Raw genomic sequence first — 24,867 nt, 5'->3', positions numbered from 1 at the left:
GCTTGTAGATGGCAGGCTCCCTTATCTAGTTACATAAAGCCTTATTAATGGAGGAGGTGTGTATGGAATTTAAAAAGGGAGTATAATCTTATTATTTGGAATACTTGTTATAAACAAGGATAAATGAAACCAAATGATTGTTAACTAAAATATAGTAGGCCTGTATCATAATGTATCATCAACTCAGCTGCTTCTCTGAAGGCTTGTAGAAAGTAACCCCTTCAAGTCTTGACCCCTGATACATATATCTTTTAAAGACTCTGGTTCCTACTCTTCTGAAGTCATCGTCTGAACTAGAGTGGGTGGGGGTGCTAATTAACAATCACCATCCATCCTCTCCAGGTCCTTGTCAGGGACAGCCAGCAAGTGTGGCCTCTGGGGTCACAGGTGTGTTGGGCAAGCCTGGAGTAATTGGTCCATTTTTGAGATGCATGGCTGTGGAGTCAGCGTCAGATACTCTGGGACTTGTCCGGCCTCTAGCAGCTGAGCAAGCCTTGCTGTGGGCCCTTGGCTCTTGGCTCTGGGCTGCATTCCTTCTCTAGGCGGTGTAGTGCTCCTTTTAAGACACGTGTTCTCTATTTTTTTTACCCCCTTCAGTTGGTTGAACTGACTCTGAGTCCAAATGGCAAAGGCAAAGCCTGACTCAGGGGTATAGCGCTCATGTCAACAGCTGCCTCTCTCCTCCCCTCTGTTGGAGGTGGTGGGGGTAGAGCCCGGGCAGTTTCCGGAAGCTCTGCTGTGCCTGACGGATCTCCAGGTGAGCCTGTGCTGGTCTCCTTGTCCTGGCGTGAGGATCTGGCCCCTAGATGCTGACACTGGTGGCAGCTTGCCGCATTGCCTCACGGAGAGGTCAGAAAGCCACTTATGTGCCTGTCTCTTCTGGTGGCAGGAATTCGGTTACTAGGATTTTATATGTGACTGTGGCTTCCTTGCCAAAGTGCCTCCTTGCAACCAACTTATGGCCAAAGTTTTCACTTATGTTCTTGTTTTGTGTTTTTTTCACAGGTAAATCTCCCTGTGGCTGACTTCAGAATTCTTACTTCTGGCTTTTACATTTTTTCTTTTTAAAATAACTTCGACGGATAAAAGATGTGCCATGGCAGGATAGCACCAAAGAGCACCTCAGCGTTGGCCGTGGCCTCCGCGGGACATGGAGTGTTCCTTCCGTTGGTGATCCTTAGCACCCTCATTGGAGACGGACTTGCCTCAGGTGGGTCCCTGCCTGCCTCTGTGTGTGGGAGGGAAAAGACTCGGTACCACTGTTTCTCACAAAGGCTGGGATAGGGCACTGTCCATCTAGCGGGCACTTGCAGGGAGAGCAGAGGGTGGTGGTAGGCTTTCATGCCATGGGAGAGCAGGCGGCCAGGCCTGGGGGCATGGCATTAAGGGGGCCTCTTGAGCCATTGGGGGGGATGGGTGTGGAGGAGCCTGCTGGGATGACACTATGACCCCTTTGGTTGCAGCTGGAGTCATTGGGCAGGATGGAGGGTTCAGAACATGACACGCAGCAGGGTTGCAGGCTCTAGAATCAGACTGCCTGTGTTTTAAAGTCGAGCCTTCCTGCTGCTGGCTCTGCAACCTGAGCAAAGCTCTTCTCCCTCTCAGCTACAGAACAGGATACTAGTCCCTGCCTCGGAGGGGGGCTGTGAAGATTGTCTGAGATAACATAATAAGCCCTTCGTGATTGTTAGCTTTTTGTGTGTTTCTTGTCTTTCTGTGTGTTTTCTCAGAACAAGTAGAGTTGAGGTATTGTAACTTCATGAAAGCAGGACCTGGTCACTGACACTATAAACGTCATGATCCTGGACAAGCCACTTAGGCATTCCATGGCTCGGTTCCTCCATTTATCAAATGAAGGGATTGACCCGGATACCTTTAAGGTCTTATCCACTTCTCTCAGTCTATATTTTCATGATTCTGAGGACTTTCTGGTTGAAGCTGGTGGGCTGCAAGAGCCCTAGCAGGGGCTAGAAGTACAGCCATGAGCTTGATACTTGTTGCCTTCTGCTGCACTCTGAAGACCCTTCTTAGGTCTCTTCATGTGGGACTCCCAACCTGGCGTCCTTTTTAGAAAACACATATTTGGGTGTGTACCGTAGGCCTCTGGGGGACACTAGAGAACCTGCCTAGTATCTACAGGTGCCAGTAGGGGTCTCAACTAATTATGAATGATCTCAACAGTAATGGGGCCCCTACCAGTTTTCATTAGGTACATTTATATGGCACTTTTCTTTGGACAGCATTCCCTGGAGACAGGTCTCAGGTAGATTCTGGAAGGGAACTTGAAGGACGGGAGCAGTGTAGTATGGTGCAGCAGGTAGAGTCCCCTTACAGTGCTCTTTCTCATTCTTTCTTTCTTGCTTTTTTTTTTGAACACTTTATTATTTTTTCTAAGTTTATTTATTTATTTTGAGAGATTGAATGTGAGCAGGGAAGGGGCAGAGAGAGAGAATCCCAATCAGGTTCTGTGCTGTCTGCACAGAGCCCATGCACCGTGAGATCGTGACCTGAGCAGAAATCGGGTGCTTAATTAAGCAGGTGCTTAATCGACTGAGCCACCCAGGGGCCTCTCTTTCATTCTCTCTTTATCAACTCCTACCTCACCCGCTTACCCAACACATAAAGATAATGGTGCAGTCTCGTCTAAGCCTTTACTTCTGAATTATTGGGAGAAAGAGTTACCCATTTGTAGTTGCATTATAGCCTTTTCCACCACCACGTATAGAGTTCGTCTTCGGCTGCCTCTTCTTCACCCTGTTCTGACACTTAAACCTCTCCCACAAAGCATAAGACCTCTTTGGCTGTGAAGAGTCCCTGACACAGCCACGGAGGCCACTAATGACGGAGACCTCACAGTGTGGGCATCACGACTCTGAGGTTTCAAAGGAAAAGAAGGCCAGACTACACCAGTGGTGCAACCAGATGAACCAGCGCTTATGTTTGCAGGGCTTCTAAGCCAGCACCAGAGGAGGCCTCTAGAAGCTGTAGTCACAGAGCCATAGAATATAGAGATCCTGTCGTGTTCACCACTGCACCTCCAGAGCAGATGTTGGCAAGTGACAGTCTATGGTCCAAATCCTTCCTCCTGCTTTCGTATGGCCTATGAGCCAAAAATGGTTTTTATATTTTTAAATGGTTGAGGAAAAAAATCAAAAGAATAATATTTCATGATACATAAAAATTGGAAGCTCATGTTTCAATGTGCATGAAGTTTTATTATATTTATATTTTATTATTTTTATGAATATAAATATGGCTGTGTTTGTGCCACAGTGGCAGTGTTGGATGGTTGTGATATAGACTCTTCCGCCCCCAAAACCAAAAGTATTCAGACTTTAAGATATTTGACCCTTTATAGAAGAGATTTGCCATCCTACCCCTAGCCTAGAACAAATAGTGCTCGATAGCTATGTGCATGAATGGAATAACCATCAGAGCTAGGATTTTAGAGGTCATGTACTTGTCCAAGATCCTAGGGCCAGGGCTCCAGAACCTGAACTAGTGCCTGGTATGTTACCAAGACTAGGGAAGCTGTCTCTCGTTGTATGATCTGGCATTTTAGGGCAGAATGTCTGCCTTTGGTGTCTAAAGTCTTCAGCCTCCTTAGCTTCATTAAGCCATTCCACCTACTGCCACCCTTCTTTTTATGGGTTCCACCCCTGCCCCCTCCCACTTCCCACCCCAACTACCCACACCTTCCCAACTTTCCATCCAAAGTCTGAATTCAATTATCAGCAACTGATGGTTTCAGACTGGCTGGATAAAGGGATTATTATTCTCCAGTGTGGAAAAATGTATGTCTGTAGCGTGGGCTCAGAGCAGGATGGAAAAGTTGGCTCTGTAGTTTTTTTTTTTTTTGTTCTCCCTCATCTGCAAAGAATCCTCCCTCCCCTGCCACCCCCCACCCCCAAGTCTTTTCTACTTCCCATAAAACACGTGCACTGGCACGGAGCAGGCTGCAGGCAGGGGAAGGGGTTTTACCATCACTTAGATCCAGCGCACCACGTTGCTGCCAGTGTTGTCCCCTCTCTGAAGTGTCTTCTTGGCGAAGAAGGTGAAGAAGGCACACACTCCTTGGCCTGAAGCCCAAAGCACACCTGTGCCTGCCATAAGCAGGCATAAGCAACCCTGAAGTTGAGGAAAGGCACATCAGTTCAAGAAAGGTCTTCTCTTCTTCTTCATGCATGTATCTTACCTGCTCCTGGGGATGCACTTGAATACCCATTCCAGAGGCATTGTAAAACGAGGTGCTCGTGAAATACACAGCCTTTGTCATCCAGCGGGCTCTAGTCTTTGTGTGTACATACACACTCGTGACTATGAGAATCCCACCAGACACACCTAAGTGGGTGTCTTCAGCGAGGCGGTTCATCTGTGGAGTTTCTGGTTATAAATACCACAGTCCCTGGTAGTCTTAGGCATCATTGCTCAGGTCTGGAAGAAAAGAATCATGAAGGAACAGGCACTTGAGAGTTTTGGGGCAGAGTTATGCCGTGATCGAGTTCAGTTTTCCATCTTGGTTTCTCTTATCTACTACAGTTTGGGATTTGGAGTTATAATGGAGAAAGAAGGTGTTAGGGAGGCAGTGGGTCCAGCTTCCTCCTTGGTCATTTCTTAAGCAGAGATGGGGATGATTATTAGAAGTTTTCTCTAAAGGAGTGGCAAAAGGAAGAGTACCTTAATTCTTCACATGTGGTCACACCATGTAGGCAGAAGACCAGAATTGAAAATAAAATTATATATCTTGGACCAGGGAAGAGTCAGGGTCCCAGCTGGGCAACAGCCTCTCTCTAAGATCTCACACAACTCCTTCCCTTTACCTGGGATCTTAAGAAACTTGCTTTAGGACCTTAGGCAAATCATTTGACCTCTTTGTGTCTCCTTTAAAACAGATCCAGAATCTTTAAGGATGTTAGATTGGTGTTGTGTAGACTAATAAAAATGATTGGAGGGCACCTGGCATATAAAATGTGTGGTGTGATTCCTAAATAATAACAACAGCAGAGTTGGTATGTGACCCACAGTTGAGTCATGCTGGGCAGGAGACTTTCTGCACATGACCTCCTTTGCTGTCTTTAGAAAACAGAACTGAAGATGCAAAGTCATTTTTTGTGTTGGGGATAAGGAGTTGGGGAGGAGGTGTCAAATTCGACCAGTTGAGGAGGTTTTGGTTACTTCTAGAAACCCTTTGCCTTCCAGAAAGCTCTATGCAGATGTTTGCATAGTCTGATGGTCTCAACCCTGCTGGCTTGCTGACTCACGTAAAAAGCTTTTGATTTTCATTCTCTCCCTTTCCTGAGCATTTGCTGAAAAAACTCAGTATTTTACTTGTTTCTGATTTTCCCTCCTCAAGAGCGTTTCCATGCTACTTTAGGCCATGTTAAACGTCACACAAGCACCTAAAGCAATTTCAAAATATCTTCTGTAGTTCTGTGCAGCAGAGTGAGAAAGCATGGCAGTTAGTGTTAACTGAAGAGGGAGAACGTGGAGAACAAGGCTCTCAGGGGTGTGGTATGGCTTTGGCCCTTTGTGCTGCTGTGGCGGAGAGATGTTGGCAAGTGGCCCTGGCTCACTTTGCATTTCTGAAGGGGCCTAGAGTCGGAGATAATGTACGCTGAGCTGAGAGGAGAGGATAGGCAGGAAGTTGACGTATACAGAGCATCATTTATGTGTCAGGCTCGCTGTGTGTCGTCTCATTTAAAGCCCTCAGAAAGCCTGTGAGCTAGGTGGTCATGTAACCATTTTACAGATGAGAAACTAAGGCAGAGAGAGGTTGCATAACCTGCTCCGAGACAGGCAGTTGTCTCTGGGGAAGCTGGGATTTGTGCCCCGTCTGTCTAACTATGCCGCCCATGCTCTGCTGAGAACCGCACTGTGTGTGCTGAGTGGCGCCAGGCTTCTCTGAGACCCATTTCTTGTGTCACCCTGTTGGAACACTCAGGGCAGCCTTCAGACGATTCTTTTGACAGAGGAAGAAAGATGCCGTCCATGTTTTTCCCCTGGATGGAGGGTGCAGGGTCCTCTCTCGGTTACTGTGTGTGCCTCTGTGGTGGTTTCTGTCCTCATGTACAAGGGCCCTTGGTTGTTTGGTTCCCAGTTTCGGTACATGGCTTCCCAAGGCGGTTCTATTCTTGGAAAGGAACAATCGGGGCCACAGCAAATTGTTTGCTAAATGAGGATGTGGTTCCCAAAACATCCTCATAGCTGCTTCCTGTCAGTTGTAAACACTGCTGATGAAGTCATGTAGTGTCTCGGTGGTGTAATTACCTGTGACTATAAAAAGACTTGGGCATTGTGGGAGGAGGCTGGATGGGTCATTATAGGGCTTGCTGAACCCTGGTGTCTCAAAAAGACATTGAGAAATTACCCTCCTCAGGCTAATTGTTGTGCCATGTTTAGAACAGTACGAACACATGGTATCAGCTTTGCGTTGTAACTTTTGAAGAACGAAACCAGGATTCCACCAAACGAACACCTAAGTGGGTGTTACATTGGGCTAAAGCTCTCAGGAAACACAGATTTCACCTTTTACGCAAAGGTGCTCTACTACCCTGGCCTAATTTGTGAGCTATCGGCCCAACTTCTGCAAAATGGGTCACAGGATGCTCAAAACAAAACAAAACAACTGAGAATCAGCTTTCGGAGTTTGCAGATTAAGCTTTTCATCACCTCTTCCCTTCTGGGAGATTCCTTTCCTCTGCAGCACTCAGGAGTGTGAACCTGCAGAGGGCATGAGCAGCTCTCACTCTCATTCCAGGTGGCTGGTGCCAGTATGGCTGGCTCCTTGGAGTGTAGCCAGATCAGGAGTGACCTTGGCGGGCCTTGTGTTTAGCTTTGAGGCCCAGAGGGACAGCAGCATTTAGAGGCAGCCTTTCATGCTGCTGGGTGAAAGAGAGGGGTGCTGGCTGCTGACCTCTCCTAGCCCTGTTCACACACCTCACCTGAGGCCAATGTAAAGCATGAAATCTGAATGTACCAGAAGATAAGGGTGAGATTGTAACTATTTCTTTAAAAAGTTTATTTAAGTAATCTTTGCTCCCAGTGTGGGGCTCAGACTCACAACTCCAAGATCAAGAGTCACATAGCCTTCCAGCTGAGCCAGCCAGGAACCCTAGATTATAACTATTAAAAAAGGATTGTCTCCTAACATTTGTGCACATAGCTGTCTCTTGTCAGGTGGTATAGGATTCAACTCATAAATACCTTAAAATAGTAAAATACCACCGATAGCTCTCATGGGGCCAACAAGGTCACTGGTGCAGCTCAGCGTAACATCTAGCTGTTATCCTTCAGGCCTGCCCCTGTTTGTATCTTTTAATTCTGGTATAATTAATATACCGGGTTATATTAGTTTTAGGCATACAGTATAGTGATTTTACAATTCTGTACATTCATTGTGATCATCGTAGTAAATGTACTCGTAATTCCCTTCACCTATTTTTTTAATGGTTTTATTTATTTTTGAGAGAGAGAGAGAGAGAATGTAAGCTGAGTAGAGGCAGAGAGAGAGGGAGACACAAAATCTGAAGCAGGCTCCAGGCTCTGAGCTTTCAGCACAGAGCCCAGTGTGGGGCTTGAATTCGTGAACCACAAGATTATGACCTGAGCCTCAGTCAGACACCTAATGGATTGAGCCACCCAGGCGCCCTCCCCTTCACATATTTCATCTATCCCCTCCCAATCACCTCCCCTCTGGTAACCATCTGTTTGTTCTCTATAGTTAAGAGTATGGTTTTTGTTTTTTGGTGTTTTTTGTTGGGGGGGGGTCTCTTTTTTCTTTGTTCACTTGTTTTGTTTCTTAAATTCCACTTAAGAGTGAGGTCATATGGTATTTGTCTTTCTCAGATGACTTGTTTCACTTAGCTTTATATCCTGCAGATCCATCCATGTTGCAGAGGGCAAGATTTCATTCTTTTTTATTGACTCCTTGTTTTTAGAGGGGCAGTGTAGTTTAATTAAAAGTGTGGATCTTGGAATCCAGTTGCTGGGTTTGAATGTTTCGAATACGGCCCCTATTCATAGCTATCTGTGTTACCCTGGGTAGTTTTCCTGACCTCGCTGCCAGTGTTTCCCTAGCATGGGGATGATAATAGTGACCACCACCTCATAAGACTGTTGGGAGAATTAAATAAGAATGTATATATAAAGCACTTAGGACATGGCCTATGCGTGGCCTAGCATACAAAGAAGTAATTCCCAAGCTGAAAGATCCAACTCTAGCAGCAGTTGTTACAGCCTGCACTTCTGAAACCACACAGCTAATTAATTCAGACAGATGCAGGGTTGGCAGGTGCGCCGTGTTTCTTCTGTAGTCTTGGATTCTGTTTGATTCAATTCAATACATACTGCGTAGAGCTGGCTACATACTGCCTGAGTTATTCATAATTCCTAAGTCTCTAATTCTCAAATACTGCATGTTGGCATCCTGCGTATGAGGACAAGGAGAAAAGGGCAGCAGTGCCCCTTTGCGACATTGTTGCTGGGGTGTGAGGTCAGCTGGGTAATCTTACAGCAAGCCATTCCCTTCAGAGAAGTTCTCTCGTTGGCATTTCAGAGCCAGGGCAAAGCTACTGTTTGTTAGGAACTTTGGGAGTCATTTTGCAAACTAAAGACACTTTTCCTTTTATCAGCACCATGATGTGATTGGAGGATTATATTTTAAAAGATTCCAAAACACATCTGGGAGAATACAGCATCAGAATTAAATACGAACTCTCTTGTCTCCTCTCCATTTGGTAATCCTTTTGCCTCCTCCTACTTTTCTTAGCTAGTTTGACAGCATTTCTTCTTTTAAGAGCCTTTTTCTACCTAGATTCGTTTGCTTCCCCAGAGATGAAGATTTTCCCCATGTTTAGCTTCTTTGACTTGTTAACTCTGTCAGTAGCCAGGTCTCTTAAAGTACAATTGTTTAATCGTTCAGAATTCTGGGAAGTAGTACAGGGCAGATGAACAGGCTCTTTTCAAGATTTCTTCTTTGCAGACCTTTTTTTTTTTTTTTAACTCACAAAAGTATTTTAGGCATTTTAACCCAAGAGGGGAAATGTGTTTCAGGAAGTTATGGCCAAGTATAAACAGGGTTATAAAATAACTGAGCTGTAGGCTTTGTTATTCTGAGTAACAAGCAACACTTTATGAAATATGAAAGGGCCTGACCATTCTTCACATGTAGTAGACACACCTCTCCTTGGGAGAGGACAGGACCTGTGTGTCTATTGTCACTGGCTCAGTTCTGACAGTTGGGCCTTGTTGACTCTGGCAATGGTGGGAGGTACAAGAGAATGTTGTTGGGATTGTCACCCGCCAAATGAAGACTGAGTCAGCCTGAGGAGCAGCCCAGCAATGTTTACTGAGCCCTGGTCACAGCACAGTGAGGTGTCGCCGCAGATGGGAGGGAAGCCTTGGTTATTTCTGCTTCCCAGTTGATCTTATGACTTTGGAGGCCAGTTAAGCCTTTTTGCCAAGGACCCTGAGGTGTCTAGAGCTGGTGCAGCCCCACTGAACCTCCTGGTGACCGTGCGTGGCTGCTTAGAATCGCTGCTTAATGGCCTATGAAGTTAGCTGGTGACTTCAGTAGGCTGTGTGGCTCTCTGCTTCAGGACTCCCGCACAGTAGACCTCTTCAGTCTCAATCTTTGAGGTCCTCTTCTGTACAGGACTCTCCAGCACAGTTCTTGGTGTGTAAGTGTTTGCACATAAGCTCCTCGAAGGCAAGGACAAAGTCCTTTATACGTTTGTTACTTTGCTGTAACCAGGCCAGTGATCATCCTAGATGGAACCGACCTGGAAACAGTCCTCTGTTGTCTGAGGGGTCTATCCCAGCAGGGCTGTGCAGAATCATGGCTTGTCCTGCACAGGAAGAGAAGGTATCCAAGTGCACAGCCCTGTGGGCTGCAGTACCTTGTGGGCCTCTGCACTGATTTATAGTTCCCCATAAGATTCCATTCCCAGCTTTCTGGGGGAGTTAAGAACCCTGTGAAAGTGGCTCTGTGCCTTAGGGGATGCAGGTGGTGAGGCTCTTCTGAGGAGAAGGGAGTGGGACTGGGAAGGCTGCCTAGAATGCATTGCAGTGTGCGGACTTTTGACATGGGTGAGGAACTTTGAACCCAGTGTGGGTGTGGGTCCCCTTAGGTGATGGGAGGGAGGAAAAGTCCAGAGGAGGAATGCGTGCTGGCTCTGAAACATTTCCTGACACTGGGGAGGGACTGGGGAGGAGCAGCTTACATGGGTTTGGCACCCATAACTCCCTCTACTCTACCTCAAGTCAAGGATAAGGGGGCTCCTTTTCCCTGCACGGTAGCACCTTCCAGCCTATTCTCACTGTTCTTCCAGTGGCTACATTCCTGTGGCTGGAATCCTGCCATTTTCTATTATGTTTAAAATATAGGGGCGCCTGGGTGGCTTAGTGGGTTAAGTGTCCAACTTTAGCTCAGGGCATGATCTTGCAGTTCGTGAGTTCGAGCCCCGTGTCGGGCTCTGTGCTGACAGCTCAGAGCCTGGAGCCTGCTTCAGGTACTGTCTCCCTCTCTCTCTGGCCCTTCCCTACTCACCCTCTTGACTGTCTCTCAAAAATAAATAAGCATTTAAAAAATTAAAAAAAAAAGAAGAGCAAAAACAAACACCAGTTAATGGATTCAGGGTTGAGTGAGTCTAAACAGGGAAATAAAAAAGCGGGTTGGAGGGAGGGTATTGGTTTTGGTACAAGTTGTGGAGAAGATTGGGGATGAGAAGAATGGCATTTGCATTCGTGTTTGCCCATGGGAACCGGAAGTGACCAGCTAAGTGAGGCCTCTTCCAGCCTCCTGGAGCGTGGGGTCACTCAGGACAGGCCCCTCATGCTCTGCCTTAGCCCAGCCAGCCTGTGGGAGGCACGTCTGACAAGGACTCCCTATTTCAGCCTGTCTGACTCACAGCACAGGGTCCCATGGGGGCCTAGCTCGAGTCTGGAATCCCACAGGAGGCTGTTGGGTGCGGGAGGCTCCTAACTGGTTTGGAAGGGAGGGGAGTGGAGGAGCGAGCCACTGGCATCTGTGGTGTGCGGATGTATTCCAGGCCTCTTCGACTTGGATCAGAGCTGGGGTAATTGGAGACATCGGGGGGAGGACTGTCTGTGATTTGATGTGTTTGGGGGTGCAGCAGAGATGTGTCTCAGGTTTCTTCAGAGTGGCTCTCCGCAGAGGAACTCCTTCTCCATTGTTCTCTGTACCTTGTGGTTAGGCGGTTCAGACAATCGAGGTCCCAGCCTTGGCATTCAGAAATTCTGTTAGCGGTAATGGCAGGCCCTGGCCTTGCAGGAAAAATGAAGATTGTGAATAATAGGATTAGATGAGGTAATATATGTACAAGTACTGGGTAAACAATACAAGTCTGTTTGAATGGAAGGGATTATTATAATGTTTCTTTTTTTAGTCAGCATCTCTTCTCTGAATTGCTCAAAGCACTTGGTTGACACTAACTGGTTAATCCTTCAGTTATCGCTGGGTGGGAGGCTGGCATTTAATAGTCCCCTTTGTATACAGGATCAAACTAGTTTCCAACAGAGTCCCAAAGTTTGAAGCCCAAATCTATGGAGCCTGAATCGAAAGCTTGGGCCTCTGAATGTGATAATGCCTCATTTCTAGGAATAAAAGAAGGTGAAAGGAGAAAGGGAGAGATCATTAAAAAAAATTTTTTTTTTCTTTTCACAGACAGCTAGTCAGGTCAGACAGAGTTGCCACAGTCAGGATTTTGAGAGACGTGGAAATCTGCCATCCATTTTTGTCTGAGAAGCCATGCAGTCCCTGTTGAGAATTAGCCCTGGTGTAAGCTAGAGACAGCAGGCTAGTCAGTGTAGGTTTGGGACAAGGGATGCAGAGAGGGAGCTGGCAGGGCTCTATTCTGTTCAGGCTGGGCTTGCAGTCCCTGAAGTGCCATGCTCTGCACAGTGGTCTCAGCTTCCTGGCACACACCAGTGCAAATCCACTCCTCTGTCGTGTCCCAGGAGGCGTCCGGGCACCCGAAGCAGGTGCTTGTGATTCACAGGTCTCAGGGAATCCTCAGGGATGTGGGTTCAGAAGCTGCCCTGAGTGTGTGGCCCAGGCCAATTTTACTGCAGAAGGAGCGCCTGCAGCCTACATTTGGTGGCCTGGCATCTGGGCAGATGAGCCTCACGTCGGTGCTGCAGTCAGGGAATGGCCTAGGCCCACCAGCCCACCTTTCTCCCTTCTGAAAGGTCTCACTAGTTACAAGCTAGTGAAGACAGCTCCCATTTTGTTCACAGTGCTAAATATGGTCCCACAGGGTCACCTTTCTCTCCATGCCCATGCTTTCCTGCCTCTGGTTAAGGCTTAAAGACAGTTTGTGTATTTTCTTGCACAAGGTCTTGAACCCTGTGCCAGAGAAGAATGTGCTGAGTTGGGAAGCTCCTCCTTCTAGCAGCTGCGTGGTCGGTCTCCTAGGCTTGAGATTCTAGAGGCCGTTCTGCTGTGCCAGTTAGAAGTCACATACTTGTGAGAGAAGCAGCAGGCTGAACCTCACAGGTTATATGCGCCCCTGGGTTTTGGATCTGCGCGTGCATTAGAATCCCCTGGAGGTCTCAGGTTCTTGGGCTTGCTCCAGAGATTATTCAGCAGGCCCCAGCATTCGTGTTCCTGCTGAATTCTTAATGCTGCTGCTGCTGCTGCTGATCTGGGGACCACACTTTGGGAACCAACAGTTTACACTTGGCCCCTTTCAGAGGAAATTTTGGGAAGGTGGGGACAGAGGGACGGAGAGGTCTTGAACCCACTGTGAGGAAGGTGGTTCAGAAACAATGTTGCAGGCAGACCCACATAATTTAGAAACTGGGAAAAAGTTAAGTAAGGGAGGAAGCTTACAGGTCCGTCACTTACCTTCTCTGAGCGGGCCCTGGGCCTTGCTGACTGTCCCACAGGGAGCAGGGGCCAGACCTGGTGAGCCTCTGGCTAGGTCACCTTGGGCATTCTACCTCCATGTATTCTGTCTTCCTGGGCAGCAGGCAGCCCTCAAAGTCTGCATTTTAGGTAGGCTGCCCAGCTGGAGGTCTGCGGTATGAAGAGCAGAGTCCTGAGCTGGGGGCGCCAGACATCAGCCCAAGCAGTGCTCCTAAACAGTAATTAAAGGCCCTTATTTTGCTCGAGGGTGATGTGAGGGTTGGACTCTTTTTCCAGGGCCCTTGGCTCTGGGATTCTCTAATGTGTCTTCTGACAGCTTCTGCCCCCACAGTCAGGAACTTCTGCTTGTTACTTGGTTTTTTTTTTTAATGTTTTATGTATGTGAGAACTTCTGTTGATAAGTAGTATTGATCAGAAGCCCATCCAGAGACTGACTTGCCAAAAGTGAAACTAGGGAAGAGTTTGAGAATTAGAGTCACTTCTTTCTAGAGCGTCCCTGGCCTCTGCCATTACTGTATTGCTTCCATAAGACCTGTGTCCAGAGAGGAATGACTTAGCATCCTTGTCTGGTTCTGATCCCTTATTCCACATTGTCACACTTGACTGCAAGGTCTCACAGGCTTTCTGTTCAGTTCCCATTTCCAGGGCGCTCAGAATTGCTATTTCGTATCCTCCACTGCCGAGCACGGAGCTCGTGGTCAGCCTGGGTAAATATTTGCTGGGTGGATGGAATAGAGGGTTGTATCCCTGTACCTCCTTCCTTGTCTTCCATTTCTCCTCTCCTTCCAACTCGGCATAATTGTCCTCTTTCGCCTTTCCCCCTTTCCTTCCTCTGTGCTCATTTTACCTCCCTTGCACTCTGGCAGAGCGAGCCTTCCATATTTGTGTGTTGAGTGTGGTAGGGGGTGGGGTGTGCCCGAGATCATGGAAGGCCCTACTCAAGCCATCTGTGTGAGGGGCACCTCCAGAGTGCCCCAGTCTTTGCCTTTTCCCTTTGCCCACTTTTCTAGGGTAGTTATAAGTTACAGAATGTTTTCACCATCCTAGGGGGGAATTTGCTATTCTTCAGATTGAATTTGACTCCGTTTTCCGCCTTTATTTCCTGCTGCTTGTATTGGCAAACTAAAGGCCTCCTGGCTCATCTGCCTCAAAACCATTGTCTGGCTCTGTCTCTCCAGCCTGTCTGAAGGGGCGAACAGATTTCTCAGCCTTGGCTAATTGTCACTTAGCCCCTCTGATCCTGCCCGGGTGGCTTTCAGGAAGCTCAAGCACTGAACAGCCCAAGGTTTTCATTGAAACAGGGAAAGATTGAGATTGACTTCATTCATTTTAAGTGACATCACTGGCCTTTTGATGATTCCATTAATTTCCTCCCTTCTGAAAACCCTCCTGTTAGTAGTAATTAGAAATCTTGTCCCTGTTTCTCATTTCCCTCCACTACCCTGCTTTAATCTGAGACAGCTGGCTGCTGCACTCTGCTTTTTCATGTGCTCGAAGAGTGGTTTGAAGATGATTTTAATGACAGGCTTCGACAGTACTTCCAGAAGCTGAGACTGTTGCTGCGCTTAAGTTCTCACTCACTCAGGGGCCTCAGTCTTGCTCACCTGCTCCTATAAAATTTTACTTAGTTCTTGGTGTACAGAAGGGAAGGAGTCCCCAAGGTCTCTTGTCCCAGGCAGTATATGCAAAGTTTTAATCAGGGTTTGTAGACCACCTGTGGCGTGCCGGACTCAGTTCTAGTTACTGAGTGTCTCCCTGTCACCTTCTCCCCTGCCTTGGTGGGAGTGCGGAGGCCTAAGCCGCTGGCTGCCCACACACCTTTGCAACTGTAGTCTCTGAAGCTTTATCTCTGTATTTTTATGGTTGCAATCTCCATTTTCATGAATTAGCTATAAAGAAGAATAAATCATACAAATCATCTCTTAAGATCAGAGAAATAGCAGGTGGCAGTAACTAAAACAGCTTACTACTGTTGGCAGTTGACAACATGAAAAGCCCTTTCTTATATACCATGTCCTATTGCTGTTCTCACAGTAAACTTAACCACAGCCAGTAAAGGATAAAGCTGGGATCTGAATCTAGGTCCTCCCCTATTGCAAAGCAGATTTTTTTGGTACTGATTTTGTGAGTGTGTGTTTTACTCCCCCAGGCCATTGTCTTTAGCATTATTTTGGCCACTTCAGTGTTAAGAAGCTGTTACATATACACTGGGCCCTCTGCCAGGAGCTGAGGGCCTCACATCTAATTGGGGAGAAAGATAAGACAGAATACATCTTCATCCTCCTTGAGTGGTTCAGGTACTGAGTGCTATTAGAAAGAAAAGAATTAATGCTGATATCATCCAGGAAGGTTCCTAGAAGAACCAAGACTTCGCTGGGCCTGGTGGGGAGAGTTGGGAAAGGAAGTTGGGTTGCTATCTGTCTGCCTGAGATTCTGGGATACAGGGAAAATGGTGAGATTTTGGTCCCGTCATCAGACTTAGAAAACCAACATGCGCTGGGGTGATGCTTTTCCAACAGTACTGTGGTTTTAAAATCTGATTTGCACACCCCTTGACCACCAAGAATAATTTGGTCAGTCTGGGGTGCAGCCCTGCAGTCTGCATTCTTTAAGAGTTTTTCCACAGGACAGTCTTGTAGCCCTTCAGTTCTCGGGGCAGAAGAGAGGAAACCAAGGGCACATTTGTTTCTTTTATTTCCCTGCCAGAGGCAGACACTGTTTAACCAGCTGCCTGTTCTGTAGCAGGTGGTGGGGGTGGCCCACACTTTGAGAAACACTGTACCCTAAGGGCATGCTTGTGCCTTCCGTGTGGCACGGAGGGGACTTGGGTTTTGGTATCGTGGAGGTATCCCACTCCTGTGGACTCAGTAAGTGTTTAGGATAAACTGAAGAAGAATGGGAGGAAGGGGATATTACGTAAGTCGACTCCGACAGCAGCTGGGGTAGTCTGGCTGCTCCCTTGACTTGGTGGGGTTGTTGAGGCCGAGTAACTTGAAAATGACCATGGTCAGAGTTCCTGCATGTTCCTTTGTTGAGTAAGCATTTGTATAGATGATGTTTGGTAGCTTAGCTTTCAGATACATGTACTGGGGTTGGGAGCGGCAGTCAGGGGTCAGTCAGTGTGTGGAAACAGGTCTGGGATTCATGGTCCTTTCTGTTGAGAGCCCAGGAAAAGAAAATCCCAGGTCTTCCATAGGGTTTAGCAGTCTTGGTGAATCTTAGGATTTCTGTCTGTGTTTGGGGACCAAATGGAACATAGGGTGGTTAGGAAGATTAGAAAAGTTACCAAGTTACCAGATGTTAAGAAATGATACATATGTCTTAGTTTTGGAGTATTTATAAAAATACGTATCCTATAGCCAAAGTATTATTAACACTTAAACATGCAGTATGTTGCAGGTACTAGCCATCTTAAATCTAGTGTCCCATTTTCAGTTTTTTGGTAAAGATTTTGGAACATTAAAAAAGTACAGAGACTAATATATCTCAGTACTTGCTGCCCAGATTTAGTATTTTGCGTATTTGCTTTAGATCTTTTTCTCTAGAGGTAACCAGTGTTCTAAATTGATGAGTATCCTTCTAACCTATGTTTTTACACATATGTGTATTTATGTTACACACGCGGGTTTTATATACTTACACTTGGGTTGCTAAGCAATATAGAACATTGTTTTAGGGTGATCTGAGTGGCTCAGTCAGTTGGGTGTCTAACTTCGGCTCAGGTCATGATCTCACGCTTCATGAGTTAGAGCCCTGCATCCAGATCTGCTGTCAGCGTCAGTCCCACTTCTGAGCCTCTGTCCTCCCCTTTCTCTCTGCCCACCCCTCTCCCCTGCTTTCGGTCTCTCTCTCTCAAAAATAAATAAAACATTTAAAAAGAACATTGTTTTATATGTTTTTAAATGTTTGTAATTTCCCATAGCCCCCCTTTTCACGCACATTGTTTTTGAGACTTAGCTATGTCGATATGTTGGTTTTACCTGGAGTATGCCATTGCATTCTGTTAATATACCAAAATATTTGTAACCATCCTCTCATTGATGGATATATAGGTGACTTCAGTTTTTCACCGTTAAGAACAGTACTGCATAGACCATTCCTGTACTTGTGTCCTAAGCACGTGTATAGGGTTTCTCTGGCATGTGCATCCATCAGCAGAGCTGCTGGATTATTAGAGGCACACAGCTTCAACTTTCTGTACATTGCCACATGGCTCTTCAAGGTAGTTGTATGGCATACAACACTAGTGATGAATAAGGAAATTCTTAGTTCTCCATGTGCTTTGCAACAGCTGGTATTGTTAGATGCTAACTTTTTTAAAGAATTTTTTAAAAGTAATTTCTACACCTAGTGTGGGGCTTGAACTCAGGGGCCCATGATCAAGAGTTGCATGCTCTACTGACTGAGCTAGCCAAGTGCCTCATAGATTATTTGAACTTTCTATCAGTGGTTCTAAAGGTCCTTAAGATCCTTTCAAGAGGCTGACAAGGTTGAAACGAATTTCATATGAATACTAAGATGCTATTTGCCTTTTTTGCATTTATTCTTTCACAGGTGTTTAGGAGAGCTTCTAGAGAATACATGAGGTGTGTTAACATGATTGCTGTAATGTTTTTGTTATTTTTAAAATGAATTTATGAATATGCAATAAAAGTTTTTTAGTTTTATTTTCAACTATGATATATATTGATAGATGTAACGCAGACAAATCTTTGGGGGTCCTCAGTAACTTGTAATAGTATAAAGGGACCTGGAAACAGAATCTGAGAACCACTGCTGCTTTACAGTCAACTTTATTAATATTTTTTCCCTTCTGGAATGTGTTTTTTTTTTTTAACTTAAGAAATTCTTTCCAAATTTCTTAAAGATGGGCTCTTAGATTTTCTTCTAGAGGTTTTGGAATGTGTTTTTGTGACTGGCATCTGCCATTTCCCAGGCCCTTCAGCCACTAGGAATAGTTTTTAAATTTCACACCCTCTTAAGAAACATTTTATACAGCTTGGATAGAACATTTTCCACACTGACCCTTACAATGGAATTTTTTTTGTGTGTGTGGAGATTTTATTGTGTGGGAGAGGAGAGAGAGGACGTGGATGGGGGAAGGATAGGCAGGGATTTTGTCACCTCCAGACCCTTGTTATTCAAGAGAGTCTCTTAGCATTTTGCAGAATACAGCAGTCCCTCACTGAGATGGTGTGCACTCTCATTCGGATCCTTGTGCTCATTAGTTCACTGCAGTTTGCTGCCCAGAGAGGACCAGAACTTACCAGTGACAGAGATTCTGGAAGCACACTTTCCCCCCCACAACCTTCCCAGTTTCCATCGGACACTTGAGTTCGGGTTAGCGTAGAAGCAGCACCAAGCTCTTCTGGGTTGTGTCTGTGCCGGGTGGGTGGGCAGGCAGCCTTAGTCTGAGGTGTGAATGACGGCCCCTAACAATAGAGAACACTGCGAACCTCCAAGGCCTCACCGTCTCTCTGCAGACTCTTACTGGCTTCTGGGTCTCCAGTGTCTTCCCTACCTCCCTCTCCTCAAGTCTGTCTTCTGCCCTGCTGCCAGAGTAATTATCAAAATTTCAGACTTAGAATGAGCCTTCTGTCCCTAAAACAAAAGAAAACAAACCCAGAGCTCACTAGAAAGATGTACAGTGAGGCTCGTGCTGGTTAGTAACATAACCCTCATCTGTGCTTTCCGTTTTCTCGCTAGCCACTTCCTGTCCAGTGCTCCGTCCTGCACTTTATCATTCCTATAAGACACTGTGGAATGTGCCCCTCGTGCCCCGTGCTGCTCCCTTCAGCTCAGATGTGGCTCCCCTTTTGTGTGTTGGGGGAGAGCCTTGTTGGACCCTCAGACCACACAAATCTCCACCAGGACAAATCCTGAGAGAATACCTTTGTGTTCATCATCGTCTCCACACTGACTCAGCCTTTCCGATTAAAATGAAGACTTGAAGTTATTTTCTGTTAAGTCTTCGTTTCACTTGTGGCTTTGTTAGGGCACAGCTGCTGCGCCTCATCCCTTCCCTGCAAGTTCCCTCCCCATAAATTCTGTTTACAGGATTGGTCCCTGTCGTTTTGCAGCCCAGTTGTGTAAGCTGCAGGAGAAGGAGATTCCTTTTTGTGGTTAAGGAGTCGATGTAGACACCCTAATAAATTGTTTTTTAGCACATCCTGCCTGCATGAAGAGGACACACTGAACAGAGGGATGGAAACACCTATGCCTCACTTTCTCTACCACCAATTCAACTATTGCTGATTTTGAAAAATACAAATTGACATTTATTTTAAATTGACAGGCATATTTAAAAAGTGGTACATGAGTCGGTTGTATGTGTTAATGCTGCTGGCAGAAGGGGCCTGCTCAGAGATGGTGCTGGATGATGCTATTTTTCCCATGTAGCCACACCCAGCCTACCACCTCCCCTTCGACAGCCTAAAAAATAAAATTTCATGAACCCTAGAAATCTGTTAGAGATGCAAATTAGGGAGATTAACTTTAATTTTCTGGAAGAGGTTTATGGCAGGAGGCCACAAGGGTACCGAGAAAAGGGGCTCCTTCTGCTTTGAAAGACTGCGAGCCTGAGTGGTCGGCTAGGAGAGGGCTGGGCTGGGGGCCTGAGCCGTGGAAGGCCCTGCAGTGTGAACTCAAGGCAGAGACTATAAGGTCTCAAGAACCTTCTTCACATCATCACTGCATTGAATGAAGCTGACGTTCTTTGGCAGCTTGTTATTGTAGCCCTTGCATTAGTTCTCGAGAGTAGTCACTAGGTAGGTGGGGAAAGAGAGAGAGCAAAAGGGGAGGCGTATTCCCTGGGTTAGGTTGCTGATGAGGACAAAGCTAGGATTTGTTTGCTCCATTGTACACTGCCTTCTAATTTATGCAGACATTCACAGTTTAGGTGGGTAGGAATTCTCAAGTTCAGGAGGAGCTTATGCCACACAAATGAGGTCTGAACACGCATAAGTCCTGTGTTGCTAACAATGGAAACATTAGGTCTTGTGGACATGGACCTTAGCGATTACCTTTGTGGCTAATGCTTTTCTTTCTTCTTACTTGAGTACTGCTGATGTTGCCGTCATGTTTGAGTACTAGTAGTTCTAAAAGTGAAATATGAGGAGTACTCAGATGGATAAGCCTTGCAGATGAAGCAAAACGATAGGAATTTTCTCCTTCTACCCTAGTTTGCCTGTGCCCCCTTGCCCTGAGACCCAGGCACTCTGGAATATGTAAGAAAACACTCCTTATAATCAAACCAAATGTATGAAATAAAGTCCCCTTCCCCCCAAAAGTGTAGTTCTTGCAAAAAGATTTTGCTGTCCACTAAACATGTCATGGTGCAGTTATTTAAATAACAGGTATTTCTGGTGTATGTAAAATATGATTGCATTCACACCCAACTTTTTAGGGTCATGTTTGGTGTTTAAGGCATGTAAGAGAAAGAGGAGGTAGAGGAGCTCCCAGTGGCACCTTGGGCAGGATCAAATGAAGCATTAGGTTGGGCCTCCAGCTCTGAACACTGTGCTAAGTTCTCCGTTTGGCCATGAGGAATTGCCGCCTTTTTCTTCCTGCAGCTCTCGTCTCTCCTGTTCACCGCACAACAGGCTCCCTTGCCAAGCATGAAGAGCCTGGATGTCAAGTCCTTTCTCTGTCCTGGCAGGAATGCCGTTTTGTTTGTTTTCCAAGAAGGCTTTTTGCACTTGGGGAATTTTTTCTTTTCTCTTATGGGAAGTTGCTTCATCGTTTCCCAAAAATATATCGCACCTCTTGTTTAAACATGGTGCACTTGAAGAGATTTAGAGCCTGAAGGGGGATGGGGGGTATTGCGAAATCCTTTGTTCAAAGCTTTGAGCAAGCCGGAATGCTGGCTGTTTGCAGGCAGAAGTCTCAGAGTTTGCCAGGAGTGAGATACGGGCAGGAGACACTCCCAGGGAAGCAAGAGCTGGGGTCTTTTAAAAGCACTTAATTAGTCCATGTTATAAGAGGTCTCAGCCATTCCAGCCACAGGTTCCATCAGGCATTTGTTCGGTGCCTTAAATGTGTCCAGGCCGGTGAAGGCAGATTCTCTGCCCTTTTGAAATGCTCCTGGTACCTTGGAGAAGGGAGTACCAACTCACATGTAGCAGCAGTGAACAAAACGGAGTGTTAACTGTGTGCTAGACTGTAGTGCCATGAGTGCCTTAGCCCAGAGGAAGGAAGTTCCCACACAGCAGGTTAGGTTTGAGTTGTTGGAGGGAAAAGTGGAGGAAAGTCAGGAGAGGGCAAGCAGCTGAGAAGAGCCAGAGGGCAAGACTCTGAGAAGAGTCTGAGGCTATGGTCGTGGGTGAGTAAGGCCTGTGCAGGTGTCCTGATGGGACAAGTCAGATTGCAGAAAGCTTTGCATATCTAATAGAAACATTTATACTTGTAGAAAGAAATTGGCAGGCTTTTGACTTTGGAAGATTCTAAGATGAGAGCATCATTGGAAACATGTTGGTTTTTTTGAAGATTAGCCTGCTGGGCTAAATTGAGTATGCCTCCAGGTGGGCAGTAGGAGGGATTCCCAACCCCAACAGCCATAGTTCTTGGAACAAAGTCATGCTGTTAGGTTTTGGGGAGGGAGGAATAGCCTGGTAGAGGGCTTCTGTCTTTCATGAGGATAGTCCCACGGTCCTGTGCCTGTGGCCCTCTGTCCCTGCCCCAGCAGGGCACAGCAACTCAGGCCATCAGTTGTTGCTGGCTGAGTAAGTAGGCCCACCTACTGGGTGCCACCCTGAGTAAAGCTCAGTGTGGAAGTGATGCCCCTGGTGGCCCCAGTGGGGCCAGGGATTATTGCTCAGGTTCAGTTGACACCAGTCACCTCATGCCTAATCAGCAGTAAAAAAGTGCTGTTTCCAGAACCCTTGCCAGTGCTGAGTACTACTACCTTCCTCTGTGCCATGTATCCCCTTAACAATTCTAAATAAGAAATTTGAGTAACTTTGGATTATAAGTTAAAATCAAAGAGGACCAAAAAGTGGTCCTTAATAGAGTGGTCCTTTATCTAGTAGTTGCTCTTAGTGCAAAATGGAAAGTGGGAAAACAAATTTTTGTTGAGAGATTGTAGCAGTGGGGTTGAACAAGAGCAAACAAGTACACTTATTGCGAGATCTGTTAACTTCCAGTAGGAGCAAAGAGTAAATAGTTGCCATGGAAGGTGCTGCTTGATTCTCTTAAGTCAGAAAATGAGTGACTGTTCCAATACCAGCCGCTGTGCCTGGGCTGGGCCGGACACTCTCAGCCCATGCACCCCAAGCTCCCTGGCACAGACCAACAGCATGGCCAGTGTAGACATTGTGTTTGCAGCCCAGGGAAGCAAGCATTTCCTCTTTGCTTCCCAGCCTGTTGCTAGGCCAGGCACAGAGGCTCCCCTGCCAGCCTTGGTTCTCCCTGCCAGTGGGGTTGGGCCCCTGGTACAGGAGCAGTGCTGGGGACCACTTAGTGGAGCCTTGAGTCTTCAGCTGTCACCTCACAGTACTGCGTTTAAAGACCAGGGCTCGGGGCACCTGGGTGACTCAGTCGGTTGAGCGTCCGATTTCTGCTCAGGTCATGGATCTCATAGTTTGTCGGTTCGAGCCCCGTGTCGGGCTCTGTGCTGACACCTCAGAGCCTGGAGCGTGTTTCTGAATCTGTGTGTCCCTCTCTCTCTGCCTCTCCTCTGCTCATGATCTGTCTCTCTGTGTCTCTCAAAAATAAATACATGTTAAAAAAAAAAAGGGCCAAGTTAAAAAAAAATAAAAATAAAAAAATAAATAAATACAGACCAGGGCTCTCTTCCTCTTCTCATGAAACTGCAGGGCCCCAGATAACTCTGCTCAGGATTGCTGGTAAACTGCTAATACCTTTCTGAGTAATCTCTTCTTTATGGTTTAGTAAGACTCTGCTCCCTAGAACAGGCCTTGACTTCCAATGGCCCTGCCCCACATTTGCAGAGGACTTGGTGGTTTTGTATTTGTTTTTCTCTGTCCCTCTGAGAGGTGAGGCTAAATGGGAAGATTGAGGGGGGACGAGGAGGGGAGAAGGCAGCAGTTCCAGAGTTCAGAATCAGTTCCCCTGCAACTTCTGTGCAGTTTTCGGGTGTTTGGTTTCATTTGATTTTGCAGAAGGGCTGCAAGAACAAGTGGGCTAGCCCTAGAGGACGCTACCCCCTGGCATGAAGATCGTGAGGCACACTGATTCCGTTACCCAGAGGGCCAGGTTGCTCCCTGTTGGGGAAGGAACCATTGTTCTACTAACTTACTCCACTCGCTGCAGGGTCTGACCGGAGGCATCTGCCAGGATTCTGAGCATCCCTGAGTGTACGTGCAACAAACAAGGCAGAGAGGAGGGGGAAACCCAGAATGAGCTGTCATCCTGAGTAACAGGCTTGTGGTGGGTGCCAACGAGCTGGACTTCCCTTGGTGCAGCACGAGCCTCTGGGCCCTGGCTGCAGCCCGGCTTCTTTGTAAAGTGCAGGTGTGTGTTCGGTGCTGGGTGCCAAAGATCCTCCATCCTAGACGCATTCCTCGTTTGTATCTGGGCCTACCTAAGAATTTATTTTCTTGGAGTTCACCAGAATGATCCGGGGCCAGGGGAGCTAGGAGTCAAGGAGTTCAAATTTGATACCTTGTGATGAGGTGGTTCTGAAGTAATGCCGAGAAGCAATCTTTTATACATTTGTCTTCAGAGCAACCTGTCCTCTGGTATGTTGTAAATGACACCGCAGCTGCCTGTGTGTGATGAATTTGGACTTCTGTGCAGCAGTTGGGGAAGAAACTCTCAGCGGCCGAGAGATGTGGTGCCTGCCAGCCTGCGGCACGCTCTCCGTCCCTGCGGCCATGTGTGTGGAGCAGCACCTTGACTGTTTGGAAAGTTATTTTGTAAGCATGAGTTGAAAAGGGGGAGAAAGACATTGCTAATGGTAGATAAAAGAAGGGTGGTTCCTCTAAAGCGCATATAATTGAGGAAAAGGTTTTGAAACTCAGTCAGCGTGCTGGAAGTGGGGAATCATTAGTGTCAGTTGAACACTTGCTGACCGTAATCCGGCAGCCCTGCTCAGTTGTGAAGAGGAAGAAAGCAGTTAAAGAATAATGTTTAAAATTGCCAAATTATATTGTCCAAGGTCGTAGCTAAAAGACAGAGTATAACTAGACATTTTATGGTCTTGTTTGGCTTTGAGAGCATGACTTTCTTATAATCCATATATACCTATTATTACTTGATTTTGGGGGGCCTTTTCAGGGCAATGGGGGGACTACCCGTAACCAGCTTCTGGTGTAAGAGTTGTGCAAAAATAAAACCCTCTTTGTAAGTGTGCGAGGCCTTTCCAGAACTGTGAGAGTCTGTCCTTTGGAATCCAAACTGTGTTGACCTTCTCTCTGATCTATTAATGCCTTTACCCCCTGCATTGTACTCATTTATGTGTTCATTTCTCCCATCCCTTTTTCCACTTAGATACATTATGATTTAAAGCTGTCAGATAGGCTTCTATTTTAAAAGGCTGAGCTGCCGAAACATTGCTAGCCTTCTCCGACTGGTAAAGCCCCAGGTTCTGGGAGGTTACAGGAAAACCACCACCAAAAGTAAACCAGCCAGCTCCCAGTCTGTGAGCTTTTTCATATTCTCCAGTCTCAGCTTCTGTCTTTGTGTGTGTAGAGTTGTATGTGTGTGCTTGAAGCCACTACATTTTTAAGAAAAAATAACCAACATCCCACCCCAGGGTACTATAATAGAGAAAAATCTCTTTAATTGTAGCAGTGTTGCGCACTTCTCCCGTGGCTGGCTGGCCACGGCATGGCCTCGATGAGCACACAGTGTCTTTCATACTTGCCATTACAACATGTTAATTAAGAGAATTCAGCTGTGGCACCAGCTGGGGATGTCTGGCTTGGTGGAAGATTGCAATTAGATGCTTTATTTTCTATTTTCTTTTTCCCCTTTCAACTTTGGTGGAATGCCTTTGAGTAGGGGCTTTTAGTCTCAGCAGT

The 24,867-nt window shown here is 46.5% G+C and overlaps 1 protein-coding gene across 1 annotated transcript in view; it reads left to right on the top strand.

Annotated features, from left to right (window-relative positions):
• The window catches only part of SUSD6 (sushi domain containing 6), a 52,599-nt gene that overhangs the window by 3,755 nt on the left and 23,977 nt on the right, over window positions 1–24,867 (top strand). The window contains exon 2 of the mRNA XM_029951739.1: window positions 1,006–1,210. Coding sequence (XP_029807599.1) covers window positions 1,090–1,210 — 121 coding nt within the window. The 5' untranslated portion in view covers window positions 1,006–1,089. The remainder of the gene's footprint in view (window positions 1–1,005; window positions 1,211–24,867) is intronic.

The sequence above is a fragment of the Suricata suricatta genome, chromosome 9, assembly GCF_006229205.1.
Source record: "Suricata suricatta isolate VVHF042 chromosome 9, meerkat_22Aug2017_6uvM2_HiC, whole genome shotgun sequence".
Lineage (NCBI taxonomy): Eukaryota > Metazoa > Chordata > Mammalia > Carnivora > Herpestidae > Suricata > Suricata suricatta.
The sequence above is the reverse complement of the archived record's forward strand: the minus strand, read 5'-3'. Positions and strand labels throughout refer to the sequence as shown.